Source organism: Macaca mulatta, chromosome 5 (genome assembly GCF_049350105.2).
Source record: "Macaca mulatta isolate MMU2019108-1 chromosome 5, T2T-MMU8v2.0, whole genome shotgun sequence".
Classification (NCBI taxonomy): Eukaryota; Metazoa; Chordata; class Mammalia; order Primates; family Cercopithecidae; genus Macaca; species Macaca mulatta.
In genome coordinates this window covers 63370940-63387406 of record NC_133410.1, presented here as the reverse complement: position 1 = coordinate 63387406, position 16467 = coordinate 63370940, and the positions used below count along the sequence as shown (strand labels likewise).

Sequence of the window (16467 nt, the reverse complement as noted above, 5' to 3'; positions counted from 1 at the left end):
AAGAAATTAATAAATTATTAGACAGATACACCCTCCCAAGACTAACCCAGAAAGAAATAGAATCCCTGAATAGACCAATACAAGTTCTGAAATTGAGGCAGTAATTAATAGCCTACCAACCAAAAAAAGCCAGGACCAGACAGATCCACAGCTGAATTCTACCAGAGGTACAAAGAGGAGCTGGTAGCATTCCTTCTGAAACTATTCCAAACAATAGAAAAAGAGGGAATCCTCCCTAACTCATTTTATGAGGCCAGCATCATCCTGATACCAAAACCTCGTAGAGACACAAGAAGAAAAGAACATTTCAGGCCAATATCCCTGATGAACATTGATGCAAAAATCCTCAATTTTATGTATTGGATTTGATGTACTGAATCCAACAGCACATCAAAAAGCTTATCCATCAAGATCAAGCCAGCTTCACCCCTGGGATGCAAGGCTGGTTCAACATGCACAAATCAATAACGTAATCCATCACATAAACAGAACCAATGACAAAAACCACATGATTATCTCGATAGATGCAGAAAAGGCCTTCCATAAAATTCAATACTGCTTCATGCTAAAAACTCTCAATAAACTAGGTATTGATGGAATGTATCTCCAAATAATAAGAGCTACTAATGACAAACCCACGGCCAATATCATACTGAATGGGCAAAAGCTGGAAGCATTCTCTGTGAAAACCGGCACAAGACAAGGATGCCCTCTCTCACCACTCCTATTCAACAGAGTATTGGAAGGTCTGGCCAGGGCAATCAGGAAAGAGAAAGAAATAAAGGTATTCAAACAGGAAGAGAGGAAGTCAAACTGTCTCTGTTTGCAGATGACATGACTGTATATTTAGAAAGCCCCATCATCTCAACCTGAAATCTCCTTAAGCTGATAAGCAACTTCAGCAAATTCTCAGGATACAAAATCAATGTGCAAAAATCACAAGCATTCCTATCCACTAATAATAGACAAATCATGAGTGAACTCCCATTCACAATAGCTACAAAGAGAATAAAATACCTAAGAATACAACGTAAAAGGGATGTGAAGGACCTCTTCAAGGAGAACTACAAACCACTACTCAAGGAAATAAGAGAGGACACAAACAAATGGAAAAACACTCCATACTAATGGGTAGGAAGAATCAATATCATGAAAATGGCCATACTGCCAAAAGTAATTGATAGATTCAATGCTATCCCCACCAAGCTACCACTGACTTTTTTCACAGAATTAGAAAAAACTACTCACATGTCATATGGAGCCCAAAAAAAGCCTGCATAGCCAAGAAAATCCTAAGCAAAAAGAACAAAACTGGAGCATCATGCTACCTGACTTCAAACTATACTACAAGGCTACAGTAACCAAAACAGCATGGTACTGGTACCAAAACAGAGATATAGACCAATGGGACAGAACAGAGGCCTCAGAAATAACACCACACATCTACAACCATCTGATCTTTGACAAACGTGAAAAAACAAGAAATGAAGAAAGGATTCCCTATTTAATCAATGGTCCTGGGAAAACTGGCTAGCCATATGCAGAAAACTGAAACTGGAACCCTTCCTTATTACCTTATACAAAAATTAACTCAAGATGGATTAAAGACTTAAATGTAAGACCTAAAACCATAAAAACCCTAGAAGAAAACTTAGGCAACACCATTCAGGAAATGGGCATGGGCAAAGATTTCATGACTAAAATACCAAAGGCAATGGCAACAAAAGTCAAAATTGACAAATGGGATCTAATTAAACTAAAGAGCTTCTGCACAGCAAAAGAAACTACCATCAGAGTGTACAGGCAACCTACAGAATGGGAGAAAATTTTGCAATCTATCCATCTGACAAAGGGCTAATACCCAGAATCTACAAGGAACTTAAACATATTTACAAGAAAAAAGCAAACAACCCCATCAAAAAGTGGGCAACGGATATGAACAGACACTTCTCAAAAGAAGACTTGCATGCGGCCAACAAGCATATGAAAAAAAGCTCATCATCATTGGTCATTAGAGAAATGGAAATCAAAACCACAATGAGATACCATCTCACACCAGTTAGAATGGCAATCATTAAACAGTCAGGAAACAACAGATGCTGGAGAGGATGTGGAGAAATATAAACACTTTTACACTGTTGCTGAGAGAGTAAATTAGTTCAACCATTGTGGAAGCCAGTGTAGCGATTCCTCAAAGATCTAGAACCAGAAATATCATATGACCCAGCAATCCCATTACTTGGTATATACACAAAGGATTATAAATCATTCTACTATAAAGAAAAATGCACATGTATATTTCTTGCAGTACTATTCACAATAGCAAAGACTTGGAACCAACCCAAATCCCCATCAATGATAGACTGGATAAAGAAAATGTGGCACATATACACCATGGAATACTATGAAACCATAAAAAAAAAGGATGAGTTCATGTCCTTTGCAAGGTCATGGATGAAGCTGGAAACCATCATTCTCAGCAAACTAACACAGGAATGGAAAACCAAACACTGCATGTTGTCACTCACAAGTGGGAGTTAAACACTCAGAACACATGGACACAGGGAGGGAAACATCACACACGAGCCTGTTGGGGGTTGAGAAGCTAGGAGAGGGATAGCATTAGGAGAAATACCTAATGTAGGTGACAGGTTGATGGGTGCAGCAAACCACCATGGCACATGTATACCTATGTAACAAACCTGCACATTCTGCACAGGTATCCCAGAACTTATAGTATAATTTTTTAAACAATTAAAATAATAAATGCATAAATGTTACTCATTTATTGAAAAATAGAACCAGAAGTGCACTGAATTCAGTCATAATATGTCCAGATATTCTTATATTTTTCTAATATTTAAAGAAATTAAATTCATTTTTTGAAATTCTATCAATTTTTTAGGTCAATACAACTTACCACAAATTGGGCAATAACAAGGTGATATGAAATTTTTCTACTGAAGCCATATACTCAGAAAATCTTGTTTCAGATCAATAAAAATTCTACTCTACAGTCAATTTTAACTGTAACAAGTATATTGTAAATGCATATCACCAGTTGCTAGCAAAGAAAGACGAAAAGAAATTAATATTATAGCCCATATTTACTAACTCATTGCTATCTCAAAAACTGTCCCTAACTTTCCACTAATGGCAGTATAATAGCTGAGGGCTTTCCATTCAAAAGTTCCATGTCAGAATCTTTAACTTATCTAATTTCAGTCTGACAACTTTGTAAGGTAGATGTCACACCTAATTAGCAGATAGAAAAACTGAGACTCAAAGAAGTTAGCTAACTTGTCAAAAATTACATGGATACTAAATGGAGAAGCAAGGAATCAAACCTAAAGAATGTAAGCCCTCAGAGACTATATGTGCAAAAGAACAAACTGACTAGCTAGAAGAGGAATCACACCTTCAAAACTGTATTCCGGATTAATGATTTTACATAGTAGAAATATCTAATTTTGAAAATCTCTATTAAAATGATTCTTAAGTTCCTTCTTAAGTTCTTAAGTTTCTTTTTAAAAATAAATATTTATAAAATGACTAGTATGGATATCAAAATATCACTACCATGGGGGAAAAGGGAGAACATTTTCTGGGATAAAAGAAACTAGAGACATAAGAAGTGACTGCAACACACGGCCCTTAGTTGAGTCCTGGTAGGAACAAAATGACTAAAAATATTTTTGCCAAAACTGGGAACATTTGAGTATAAATTCAATTTTAGATTATGTGTTTGAATTATTAATATTGTTATAGGTTGATGGTGTTGTGTTATAAAAGAAAGGCTTTTTAGAGAGAAATACTGAAATAGTAGCTGTTACAATTTCTGTAGTTTACCTTAAAATACTTCAGCAAAACAACTAAGATATATAGCAAAATGTTAAGAATTATGAAAACCAGGGAACCAGTATATAGTTTTACTACCTTCCTCACTTTTCTACGTTTGAATATTTTTCAAGGCAAAATGTCAAAAATTGTTTTTAATTGCTTGTATTAAAAAATTCAGTGTTTTTTTTTTTTTGGCTTTAAATACTGTCTTGCACCAGTACTTGGCACCACATTATTTTTTTTAAAATCCTCTGTCCTTTATTAACTTGTCTTATTGACAAGGAAATATGGTGTCCCATCACATTAACTGTCAGAAGGCAATTACTCTGCTTACTTTGAGAGCCCAACAGGAAAGAGTAGATGATCTGTTCCTGTTGGGAGGACCCGGGCCATGGTTGTTCGTTTCTCCATAAGTGCCATCAATCACTGTTCCACTACTCATCAAGCACGTGAGTTACTCATTGAGAACCTCTGATCGTCACTGTGCTCATCAGGAAGAAATGGATGCACAAAGAACTACTGTCAACCTCAGCAAACCACAACTATTCTTTTCTTTAAAAGCAAATTCCTTGACACAAGTGACCTTATCTTAAATCTAATAGATTTCCTATTTCCAAAAAGCTCAACTGGAGAGTTATAAAACCTGAAAATTCTCTTGTGCTTTCTCTTCTTTTGCTTCTAGTTACCATCCTCAAAGGATTGGCTAAAAGCAAGCAACTGAATCGAACACCCTAAGAAGAAATATTCACACTGCACCAGGTATGTGGATACTTTAGATAGATTATAATATAAACTAAACAGTTTTCAAGTAATATACATATATTAAGTAACAGCAATAGTTGTTCTAATACAGTTATTCTCCTCTCGTGAACTGCCAAACTGTGTGATAACACTCAATTCGTAAGTTATTAGAACACAAAATGACTGGTAGGAATGTTTTTTGGTCTTGAAAATTTTAAAAAAAAAAATCAGACAATATATTAGGAACCTGAAGAGTAATAAGTAACCATTCATTTTTTCAGCTGGATCAGATTGTTTTCTTCTTACTATGCTAGTACTATAATAATACCGCTGAGACTTTATTAAGGATAAGACATTATTCTTAGTACGATTTGTTTTTTATGTGTGTGTGTGTGTGTGTGTGTATATATATATATATAAAATTTCAGTCAATCCTCAGGAAATTCTTATGATGTAAGATTGAAACTCACTCAAAGTCATGCGGTGAGTGGCAGAGTTACACAATAAGTGGGCAGAGCCTAAATCAAGTCTCTGACTGACTCTAACACCCATTTTATAAACCACAGGATTGTATTGTAAAATGTGTCTAATCTTGCAGCCCGCCACATTGACATGCACACTAATTACCTGCCCTAATATGTAATCTGTCTATATGATTTAACCTTTATTTTGTTTTCTAAAGCTGATAAGCTGACATGTACACATTACATATGTAACCAAAATGAGAAAAATAAAAGACCACATTCTTCTCCTCTCTCATTCTTCTCTTCTCTCATTCTTCCCTTCTACAACCTATAGCCAAAATACAGTTCTCTTTTGCAAGTAGTTATTCAAAAAAAATATGTATTAAGTCTGCACTATGTACTAGGCATGATGACATAACAATGAATAAAGCATAATTCCTGTCATTTCAGGACTTAGAAAAAGGGTATCGGCCAGACACGGTGGCTCACACTTGTAATCGCAGAATTTTGGGAGGCCAATGAGGATGGATTGTTTGAGCCCAGGAGTTCAAGACCAGCCTGGGCAACACAGTGAAACCCTGTCTCTATGAAAAATAAAAATAATAATAATGACAATAGCCAGGAGTGGTGGTGCATGACTGTAGTTCCAGCTACTAGGGTGGCCAAAGTGAGAGGATCACTTGAGCCTGGGGGGTGCAGGCTGCAGTGAGCCATGAGCATGTCACTTCACTCCAGCCTGGACAACAGAGTGAGACCCTGTCTCAAAAAAACAAAAAAGGTTTTCAAATGGCAAGAAAAAGGATTATCAAATGGCAAAATCTTCAGTAGAATGAAATTGGAGGAAGAGTCCATTTGACCTGGTTCTTTGTTCCAAGTGACAGCCTCATAGCACATAGACAAAGAGCGTCTTCATTCTAACATCAGGAATCTTTATAAAACTGTGCAGTATCAGGTCATTTATATGATGGTTCCCCAGAGAGGGAAGCTTCTTGAATTAGAGAAGAAATAAGAATAAAATTATTTCCTTCTCTTATTGCCAAACTTCCTAAGATCCTGCCTTTCCTAGCCAATCTTTAATATCAATAGAAAATGCTCATGTTGCAAACTAGTTAGAATAATTCTTGAGTCTCCTCCATTGCTTCCTCTCTAAAAGAATGTATGTTAGGCCTGAAGTAATTTTGTGTCACCCCTATGGAATGAAAATGTATACATAATTTTCAGAAACCACTGGTCTCTTTTAGCCTGTGCTTTCCAATAAAAATAAGTCATTTACCAAAATGCATTCCTCTCCCATAATATCACAACTAATAGTAAGCCACGTTTCTGCTTTTCCCAGGAGACATCAGAAAGAATGAAAACTCTGCCGCTGTTTGTGTGCATCTGTGCACTGAGTGCTTGCTTCTCAGTAAGTATTCACCCACACAAGATTTTTCCTTAACTATCAATAACAAACATTTAGTGTACCTACCTGAGACTTTTAAAGCATAACAGGCAATCCCTATTTCCAAGAAGCTTGACATCTTTTATTTCTGGGAAACATAGAAATATGGATAATTGGCCGGTGCAGTGGCTCACACCTCTAATCTCAGCACTATGGGAAGCCTAGGAGAGAGGATCACTTGAGCTCAGAAGACTAGGCTGGGTAACATAATGAGACAGTGTTTCCACAATAACAAAAAAAGAAAAAAAATTAATTAGCCAGGTGTGGTGGTGCGTACTTGTAATCCCAGCTACTCGGAGGCTGAGGTGGGATCTTAAGCCTGGGAGGTCAAGGCTGCAGCAAGCCGTAATCACACCACTATGTCACAGCCTGGGCGACAAAATGAGAGCCTGTCTTAAAAATATATACAGATAGGTAGATAGACTAGATAGATAGGTAGATAGACTAGATAGGTAGGCAGGTAGGTAGGTAGACAGACAGAGCATAAGGAAATAATTTGTTTCATTTATCCAATATTTACAAAGCACAAACTTTATAGTGAGTGTGATGAGAACTGACAGAGATGAAAACCCAGATTGGTAAGGCCTTTAGGTCTTGGTGTGGAATATGGATTCGAATCTGTCAGGAAGTCTGAACATGATCAAAGCACTCCCAGGGGAGTTACATGACAGGATTCTCAGGAGAAGACAGGTAGCAGGTAATAAAAACTGAGATAAGGAGACTAGTCAGGAAGCTATGGCAGTGGTCCAGATAAAAGATGATGGTGACTTGCACCAAATGTCAGCAATTAAAAGGTGAGAGTGGGTTTAGGATATGTTTTAGTGATTGAGTCTACTATACCTTCTACTGGATTGTATTTGTGGTAAAAGAAAGAAATGAACAGGCCAGGGGCGGTGGCTCACGCCTGTAGTCCCAGCACTTTGGGAGGCCAAGGCAGGTGGATCACCTAAAGTCAGGAGTTCAAGACCACCCTGGCCAACATGGCAAGACCCCGTCTCTATTAAAAATACAAAAATTAGCTGGGCATGGTGGTGGGCACCTGTAATCCCAGCTACTTGGGAGGCTGAGGCAGGAGAATTGCTCGAACCTGGGAGGTGGAGTTTGCAGTGAGCCGAGATTGCATCACTACACTCCAGCCTGGGTGACAGAGCAAGACTCTGTCTCAAAAGAAAAAAAAAAGAAGGAAAGAAATGGACAAAAAATGTTCGAGTTTGGGGCATGTTCTATTTGAAATGGCTATTAGACTTCTTCATCAAGATATCAAGAAAACAGTGGATATATGTTGTCTGGAGTTAAGAAATCTAGGGGTAAAGTCTATATTTAAAACATACCTGAAGCCATGAGACCTTACAAGATCACCTAGGGAGAAAATGTAGGTAGTTTAGATATGGATAAAGAAAATGGAGGACCCACAAGAGGGGATAGGAAAGGATGGCTTCCAAAACCAAGAGAAGATTACAAAGTGGACCTTCTATCTTTAAGAAATTTAGGGTGTACTGGCAAAGGAAGATTAAAATTAATAATGATATAATGTGATTACTAGGTGATACATGCTGTAATAATAACCATATTTTTCTCTAATGCTATGTACCTGTATTTATTCAATTTTATTTTGACAAAATTTCAAATAAGAATCAAGAAGTAGAATGTACTTTTATTGAATGAGGATGGATAGCCTCAGAATATTATGCCAGTAGAGTAGAGAGAGAGTGCAGAAGAACTGATGAAGTAGATGGAACTTACTCTTGGATATTCTCATATTTCTCACTTACCATATAAAATCCCTCAGAAAGCAATCAGGCTTTTTCCCTGGACCCTGATGCTGATTTGTGTGACTGTAGAAGGGTGCTTAAGTTGGGCTCAGAAGATGTGGACTTAAACTCATCTCTGATGTTTACCATCCAGATGAATCTTGAGCAATTTAGAATCTATTTATAGGACCCCAATTTCCATATGTATAAAATAACACTATATGCTTCACAGGGCTGCTGAAGGGTAAATGAAAATTTATAAATTATAAAATATAGTGTAGATGTAAAAATTATAACAAGATTATTGTAATCTCAATTTACATACTAGTTGATAAGGCTTTAAGTTCTGAATATGCACGGTGATGTTAACTTTTTAATAAGTAAAATTTTAATAAGGAATCCCTGGCTACCAACAACTCTATATTGAAAGAAATAACTTTCCATTCAACACAAATAATTATATTATTGTGAAATGATGAATTTGGGTTGTTCTTTTGAGGTGGTCTTTCATCATAACTCCCACAAATCCAGACAGCCTTTCTTCCAAGTGCTTAGAATAAAGAAAACTCTTCAAACTACCCAAATCTCAAAAAAGTGCCTGGTGAGAGAAACAGTTTCCAAAGAACTTGAATATGAGAAGGTAGCACAGAAATACCTTGACCTGATCCTTAGAAAATACAGGAATGTGAGGTCAGGAGCTCAAGACCAGCCTGGCCAACATGATGAAACCTTGTCTCTACTAAAACTACAAAAATTAGCTGGGCGTGGTGGCACACACCTGTAATCCCAGCTACTCAGGAGGCTGAGACAGGAGAATCCCTTGAACTTGGGAGGCGGAGGTTGCAGTGAGCCAAGATTGTGCCACTGCACTTCAGCCTGCGCAACAGAGCAAGACTCTATTTCAAAAAAAAAAAGAAAAGAAAATACAGGAATGTACCAGAGAGTAGCATCAACCCAGAGCCAGAAAAGTTCAGCCCTGGAGCTCTAGCAACAACCTGCTTTTGTGGAGTGATTTCAGGGAGTGGATAGTCTGGTTTCTCTCTTCCAGATATCCCAAAGGAAGATTTGAAGGGATGTATTCTGGAGTCAGATGAAGAGCTCTGTCAACTATAGCATTATTTAACATAATGCTTTCATTCTCTTTAAAAAAGGATCACAGGTTTTCAAATGGTCATAAAAATAAGCTGGTAGCAAATGAAGAAATGTAACGTGCTTTCTAATTTCAATTAAACGTAATCTTGGGCCAGGTGCTGTGGCTCACACGTGTAATCCAGCAGTTTCAGAGGCCGAGGCAGGAAGATCACCTGAGGTCAGGAGTTCAAGACCAGCCTGGCCAACATGGCGAAACCCCCATCTCTACTGAAAATACAAAAATTAGCCAGGTGTGGAGTGCACACCTGTAATTACAACTTCTAGGGAGGCTGAGGCAGGAGAATTCCTTGAACTCAGGAGACTGAGGTTGCAGTGAGCTGAGATCACGCCACTGCACTCCAACTGGGTGATGGAGCAAGACTCCATCTCAAAATAAAAAAAAATTAAAAATGTAATCTTGACCTTGCTGTCGTCTAGCTCTCTTCCTTTCTAACTAATTTTCTCCTCCTCTTCCTTCCTCAGAAAATTTGGCATTCCTCTAGTTATTTTAGGAGTCTTCTGCTTTCTTACACCCACCTTTCTTGCTTCAAGTGTCATGTGTCTCTCCTTCTCCTTCCTTTGATTCCAGCCTACTCTCTCCTTGTTCCTCATGCCTTCTTCCTCTTCTCTCCTCTCAAAAGTGGAGTTTGCAAATGGAGAAACATTCTCCTAAAAGTTACTTAGTCTAAGACTCAGTTTTCCCATCCATATAATGAAGATAATAACCATACCCACCTTATGATATTGCTAAGAAATTAAATAAATTTGTATTTGTAAACCATTCAGAATAGGGCCTCACATAAAGTAAGTGTTATATAAAGACTTTTTTAATAAAAATAAATGGCGAATGTGAACAGGCAGGCAGGGTTGCTCTCTTTAATACACTCTCCCTGGAATATCTATATTTATTATAAGGACCTCCATACTTCAATCATCTAAACTCAAAACTTTAGAGGCATACATTTTCAACTCCTTCCTCTCTCAGACTTCTCTAAATCCAACTCTAGTTGACGAGTTCTGTTATAACCACCTGTAACTGCCAATCATAATAACTAATCAACATATTAAGTAAATCAAACAAACTGGTCATTTGATACATGTTCCAGGCCATGCTAACATTAAAATTAATAGGATTTTAATTATTTGCCTTCATATAAAAATGTGGTAGGTACTATTTTGGTCACCTAAAGTAAAATAGCTGAAACTATTTTACATATGAATAAACACTTTTTAATGTTAATATTTTATTCAATAAGAAATTAGCTATTGTTTTCATTTTTATGCATTTACTCATTCAATTAATAGCTAATGAGTACCTGCCATAGACCAGGCATAGTTTTAGGTACTGGACTTACAGAGGTGAATGAAAGAGGGGCCTTCGTGAGGCTCAGGTGATTAAGGGAATGAACCACATAACTATTTCAAAGCAAATAGAATTAGACTTTGGATCTGGAATTTAATTTAATCCAAATCATTTTATAAATGAATAAGCACTCAGTTTTCCCATCCATATAATGAAGATAATCCCCATACCCACCTTATTAATATTGCTAAGAAATTAAATAAATTTGTATTTGTAAACCACTCAGAATAGGGCCTAACATAAAGTAAGTGTTATATAAAGACATTTTTAATAAAAATAAATAGCGAATGTGAACAGACAGTGACCTGAGTGACCTGCCCAAAGTCACTCAGCTATTCAGTGGCAGACACAGGACAGAGCCAAACCTCCACTGCTGGTCTGTTGCAGCGTGTTTCATACATGTTCCTATAAGATCTGGACATTCTTTGCAACATCTTCAGAGACCATCTGGAAAGGGAAAGACTGAGATCGTGGAATGTGAGGCCCTCAATCCTGCTTCAATCAGAGCAGGTCCCTAATTATGTGGATTGCATATTCAATCTCCAGGGAAAGATCTGTTTGAACAATACGACCTGTTTATTTTATATGAGAAAACAAGTACCCCTGTAATGGAAAGGATCTCCTCAGAGACTCCTGGAGTCAGTGTTACCGATTCTGAAAACCTAAGCCCTTTTAAGAGAGACCTATGGAAAAATATCAAAGTTATGAGTATCAGAAGCCATTATGGTAACTAATGGCTATTCCCAGTTATGAATTAAAATTTCCTGGATAATTTAATTTTCTAAACAAATAATCCTTTCTTGTATTGATGGATGTTGCGGAGAATGTCCAGATCTTAGAGGAACATGTTTGAAACACACTGCAACAGACCAGCAGTGGAGGTTTGAATCTGTCCTGTATCTGCTATTGAATAACCGAGTGACTTTGGGCAAGTTACTTAATATGCCTGGATCTCAGTTTATTCATTTATGAAATGATTTAGATTAAATTCCAGATCCAAAATCTAATTCTATGACCTTTTTGCTTTAAAATAGTTATGTGGTTCCTTCCCTTAACCACATGAGCCTCACGAGGTCACAAGGGTCCCTGTTTCATTCATCTCTGAAAACCCAATACCTAGAAGCTACTTTTGAGGCTGGATATATTAGTCTGAGGAAGTTATCTTATCTTACACAACTCGGCTAGTCTCTCAGAAGTTATCACGTCATCTGCACTAAACTTTGTGTCCAAAGAAAGCTTTATAACTTGGGACTGGAATGATGTACCCATTTGGTGATCTAAAACGGGCTTCTGTGAAAATCATTAGGAAGAAAATATAACCTATCCTGGTTTGGGATGGTCTCATTCAACCTATTAATATTTCTTTTCTCCAATTTAATATAACCGATCACTAAAAAATGTAGTATGAGATTGAATACAGGGAAGAGGGATATAAAAGGCATGAAGTATGTTTACAGATAATAAACTGAAACAGTGATGGTACTCTAACTCAAATAATGTCAGCAATGCCTAAAGGAAATAAAGATATTCATCTTGCAAAATGATGACCCACATGGCACGGAAGTTATTTTCCAAATTTTGAAGGACTCCTGGATTTTCGGTAAACCTGCCAAAACATAAAATTAGGACAAAAGAATGGAAATCTTCATGAAGAAAATTCTACTCAGTTAACAATAAAAATCCCAAAAAACAAACCTACATTCACTATCAAGAACTCTCTATCAGGCTGCCTTAGGAATTACTGTAGTGAGTTCTTAATCAGAAAAGTTTAGATGCATAGACTGGAAAGCCTTTCAGCAGGTATATTGATAAAAGATCAAGTATCAGATGTACAGTTGGACTAGATCAGTGTTCTTTTCAGATGTAAACACCTTTCAGAAATCATGAAAATCATTGGTGCTGTATCCAGACAAAATGCATAAACATGCAAATTTTCTCTAAAAATCAGATGATTCATGAAGCCCCTGAATCATGAATTCTATAATTCTAATATTTTAAACAATAAAGTTAAAAGGTAATGACGAAAGTTGTTTCTCCAATTTATAAAGGCTAAAAACTGTTTCCTGAAATATGGAGAACATGAAGCTGGGGTGGGATATTTTGTTTGTTGGGGCTTTGTTGTTGTTTGACTGTTTCGTGTTTTGATGATGGTAGATATAAGGGGTGTAATCCAGAAAGGGCTCTTGGATCTCAGTTGAATGTCTTTGACTAAAGTTTTGTGAACATGCTGAGTAAGCAGGAAGCCTTTGTGCTGGGACCTCAGGCAGTAACTTGACCATTTTCCACCAGAGAAAGAAGAGAGAAACTGGAAGCACAAAAGTTCATATCCAGCTAAGCATTCAGGCTAGAGCCCACAGGAATATATTCATCCCAGCTATCTAGAGAGTGGACATTTGACAAAAATAGTAGCAATTCTTTCTTGAAACTTAGTGAAAATCAGGTGAAATTAGGAAGATAATCACTTGACTCAATAATGTACTCTGGTTTCTAATCCCAGCACTCCACAAATACTGCTCATCTCATGGTCAGCCGTGATCACCTGATTGATAAATAAATGGATACTTTTTTCATTTCTTACATTTTCTTTCTCTTCTGCAGTTCAGTGAAGGTCGAGAAAGGGCTCACGAACTACGTCACAGAAGGCATCATCACCATTTACCCAAACCTCACTTTGAATTACCACATCATCCTGGACTACCAACTCACCAGAAGCCGTTCATTATAAAGCCCCATAAATGTCCATACAAACGCTGTAGGCCTAGGCCTCCACCTTCAGTTCATAACCCCCACAAATTCCCAAATCCTCCCCAGCCATCTAAACATCCAGATACTAGCAGTGTGGTCAACCCTACCTTAGTGACTACAACTCAAATTCCATCTGTGACTTCTCCATCTGCTTCCACCAAAATTACTACCCTTCCAAATGTGACTTCTCTTCCTCAGAAAGCCACCACCACATCTTCAAAAGAAAATGTTAACACAAGCTCTTCTGTAGCTACATTAACACCATCGAATTCCCCAGCTCCACAAGACACCACAGCTCCCCCACCCACACCTTCTGCAACTACAGCAGCTCTACCACCTTCCTCAGCTCCACCGGAGACCACAACTGCCCCACCTACACCTTCTGCAACTACACCAGCTCCACCACCTTCCTCAGCTCCACCGGAGACCACAACTGCCCCACCTACACCTTCTGCAACTACACCAGCTCCACCACCTTCCTCAGCTCCACTGGAGACCACAGCTGCCCCACCCACACCTTCTGCAACTACACCAGCTCTACCACCTTCCTCAGCTCCACCGGAGACCACAGCTGCCCCACCCACACCTTCTGCAACTACAGCAGTTCTACCACCTTCCTCAGCTCCACCGGAGACCACAGCTGCCCCAATCACCACACCTTCTGCAACTACACCAGCTCCACCACCTTCCTCAGCTCCACCGGAGACCACAGCTGCCCCACCCACACCTTCTGCAACTACACCAGCTCCACCACCTTCCTCAGCTCCACTGGAGACCACAGCTGCCCCACCCACACCTTCTGCAACTACACCAGCTCCACCACCTTCCTCAGCTCCACTGGAGACCACAGCTGCCCTACCCACACCTGCAACTACACCAGCTCCACCACCTTCCTCAGCTCCAGTGGAGACCACAGCTGCCCCAATCACCACACCTAATTCTTCCCCAGCTACTCTTGCACCTGACACTTCTGAAACTCCAGCTGCACCCACACACCAAACCACTATTTCAGTCACTACTCAAACTACTACTACTACTAAACAACCAACTTCAGCTCCCACCCAAAATAAAATTTCTCGATTTCTTTTATATATAAAGAATCTACTAAACAGAGTTATTGAAGATATGTTGGAGCAATAGTATATGTTGTAAAGTGTTCTGTCATTTTAAGATGTGATTTATGAGTGCAGAACTACCATCTTTACTTTTAGCACCAATCCCAACATGAAATTATATTATTCAGATTTAAAGCACTATGACTAATCTTTCAATCTAATTATTCACCACCACAAGACCTATTAACAAGACAAAATGCCTCTATCCCACAAGCCAGGTGCAGGTCTGAGGTTCAAAAATCACTTTTTGGAACCTACAGAGATAGCCCGCTGAGGGCAGAGAAAGTCTTTAGATAAAGAGAGAATATTATATGGGCCATCAACCATTTACTTTTCCCTAAATGTTGGAAACTACAAAATCACTACCTTGTACCCCCATCAAAATCCCACCTGAACCATCTAATCCTATAAACATAAGGGGGTAAAACTGGATCTCTCCAGATGAACAAAAACATCTAAATATCTGTAGATGGAAACTTTAATCTAAATCTATCGATAGACCTGTCGTTGTATTGTTGATTAATGACAAAACCTTTTAGATAATTATCTTTAATTTTAAATAAAATTTTATTTCACAAAGTGTGAGCCAAGAAAGGGGAAATTTGATTTGAAGTGAAGGTTAGAAGTGAATGACAATAAAGTCTGGCAGCCAAGCATGAACCAAGACTGGCACTGTTTTTCTTAGTGTATGTAATTGTTTAAACTGCAAAGTTGACATGTATTGCATTGTGTCTAAGTTAACTTCGATCCAATGTACTTGATTCTAGCCTCTGTGAACAATAAGAATACGTTTTTGTATGTTCACTTGGTGTTCATAATATTTCACTATCAATTCAATTAATTCACATAAATTCCATGTGAAATGTATTCAACAATGGAATATTTTCTAAAACATTTAGTATACATTTGAATGTATTTTAAACCACGCCAAACTATTAGTTTAATGTCAAGTTTGCAGAATTGTCTCTGAAAATAAAAACCCTGACTTCAGTTGTAAAAGAATAAAAATTAGCTACTTGGTATACGGAGATGTTCATTTGGGATGTGGAGGCATTTTTATCTTCTGTCACTGCTACTTAAAACTCTGATGATTATGTTAGATTTTTTTGCTAACTAATAAAGATTTCAAATGGCAATTTATATTCATTGTGTGTATCTGGAAGTTTCTTGCCTTTCTTAGACTCTGAGACTGGTGAAAAGAGACGTAAATGAAGATTTACATTTTTGTTAACTCTGCCACTAATCAGCCAAGTGACTTGGGGAGGACACTCTATCTCTAAACATTAATTTTCTTTTTCAAACAAAGTGATTAATTTACTTAAATTAACTTAATCTTACTTCTTAATATGTGTTTCCAATCCAAATTATGTGTTTGCCCTAAGATTCTTGGTCTGACAATTAAAGACCCCATCTCCCTCACTTTACTCTGTCCATCTAGGCTCATTTTGGTAGCTCTGTATAGACCAGCCCATGACTGATCACTGCAGGAGTACTGGAATCTGGCCATTTCTGTCCAAAATAGAACTTTTGCAACAGGCAGTCTTTGCTTTAGATCTTCCCTTTGCATCAAGGCTTTATCATATGTACATCATGGACTGAGGCTTTCCCTCCTAATCTTGCTTTCTTCCTCTTTCCTCTCACGAGTAACCTGATCTGCATCATAATATGAAAACTTTCCCTGCCACTTCTCTTTCATCCCCCTATTTTCATATGCATTACTCCCCAGTAAACTGCTTAGTTTCCAAGGAGAACGAGAAAAATAATAGAAAGAAGAATAAATTCACTGACTGCCTTATTGATAAAAGCTGAGAGACAAGACACCACTTAAAGCTGGCAAATCAAGTAGTAAAAACTTAAGTATATGTAAGCAAACAAA

At 37.8% G+C, this 16467-nt stretch overlaps 1 protein-coding gene across 1 annotated transcript; it reads left to right on the top strand.

Annotated features, from left to right (window-relative positions):
- Positions 1-4444: 4444 nt before the first annotated feature.
- Positions 4445-15731, top strand: MUC7 (mucin 7, secreted). Its single transcript, XM_078002646.1, has 3 exons — positions 4445-4599; positions 6382-6450; positions 13330-15731. The coding sequence occupies exons 2-3, from the start codon at positions 6397-6399 to the stop codon at positions 14614-14616; spliced, it is 1341 nt and encodes a 446-aa protein (XP_077858772.1). The 5' UTR covers positions 4445-4599; positions 6382-6396; the 3' UTR covers positions 14617-15731.
- The last annotated feature ends 736 nt before the right edge of the window (positions 15732-16467 follow it).

Coding starts and splice junctions, on each gene's coding strand:
- MUC7 (XM_078002646.1), top strand. CDS start 6,397: ATGAAAACTCTGCCGCTGTTTGTGTGCATCTGTGCACTGAGTGCTTGC. Junction 6,451..13,329: donor CACTGAGTGCTTGCTTCTCA/GTAAGTATTCAC, acceptor TCTCTTCTGCAG/TTCAGTGAAGGTCGAGAAAG.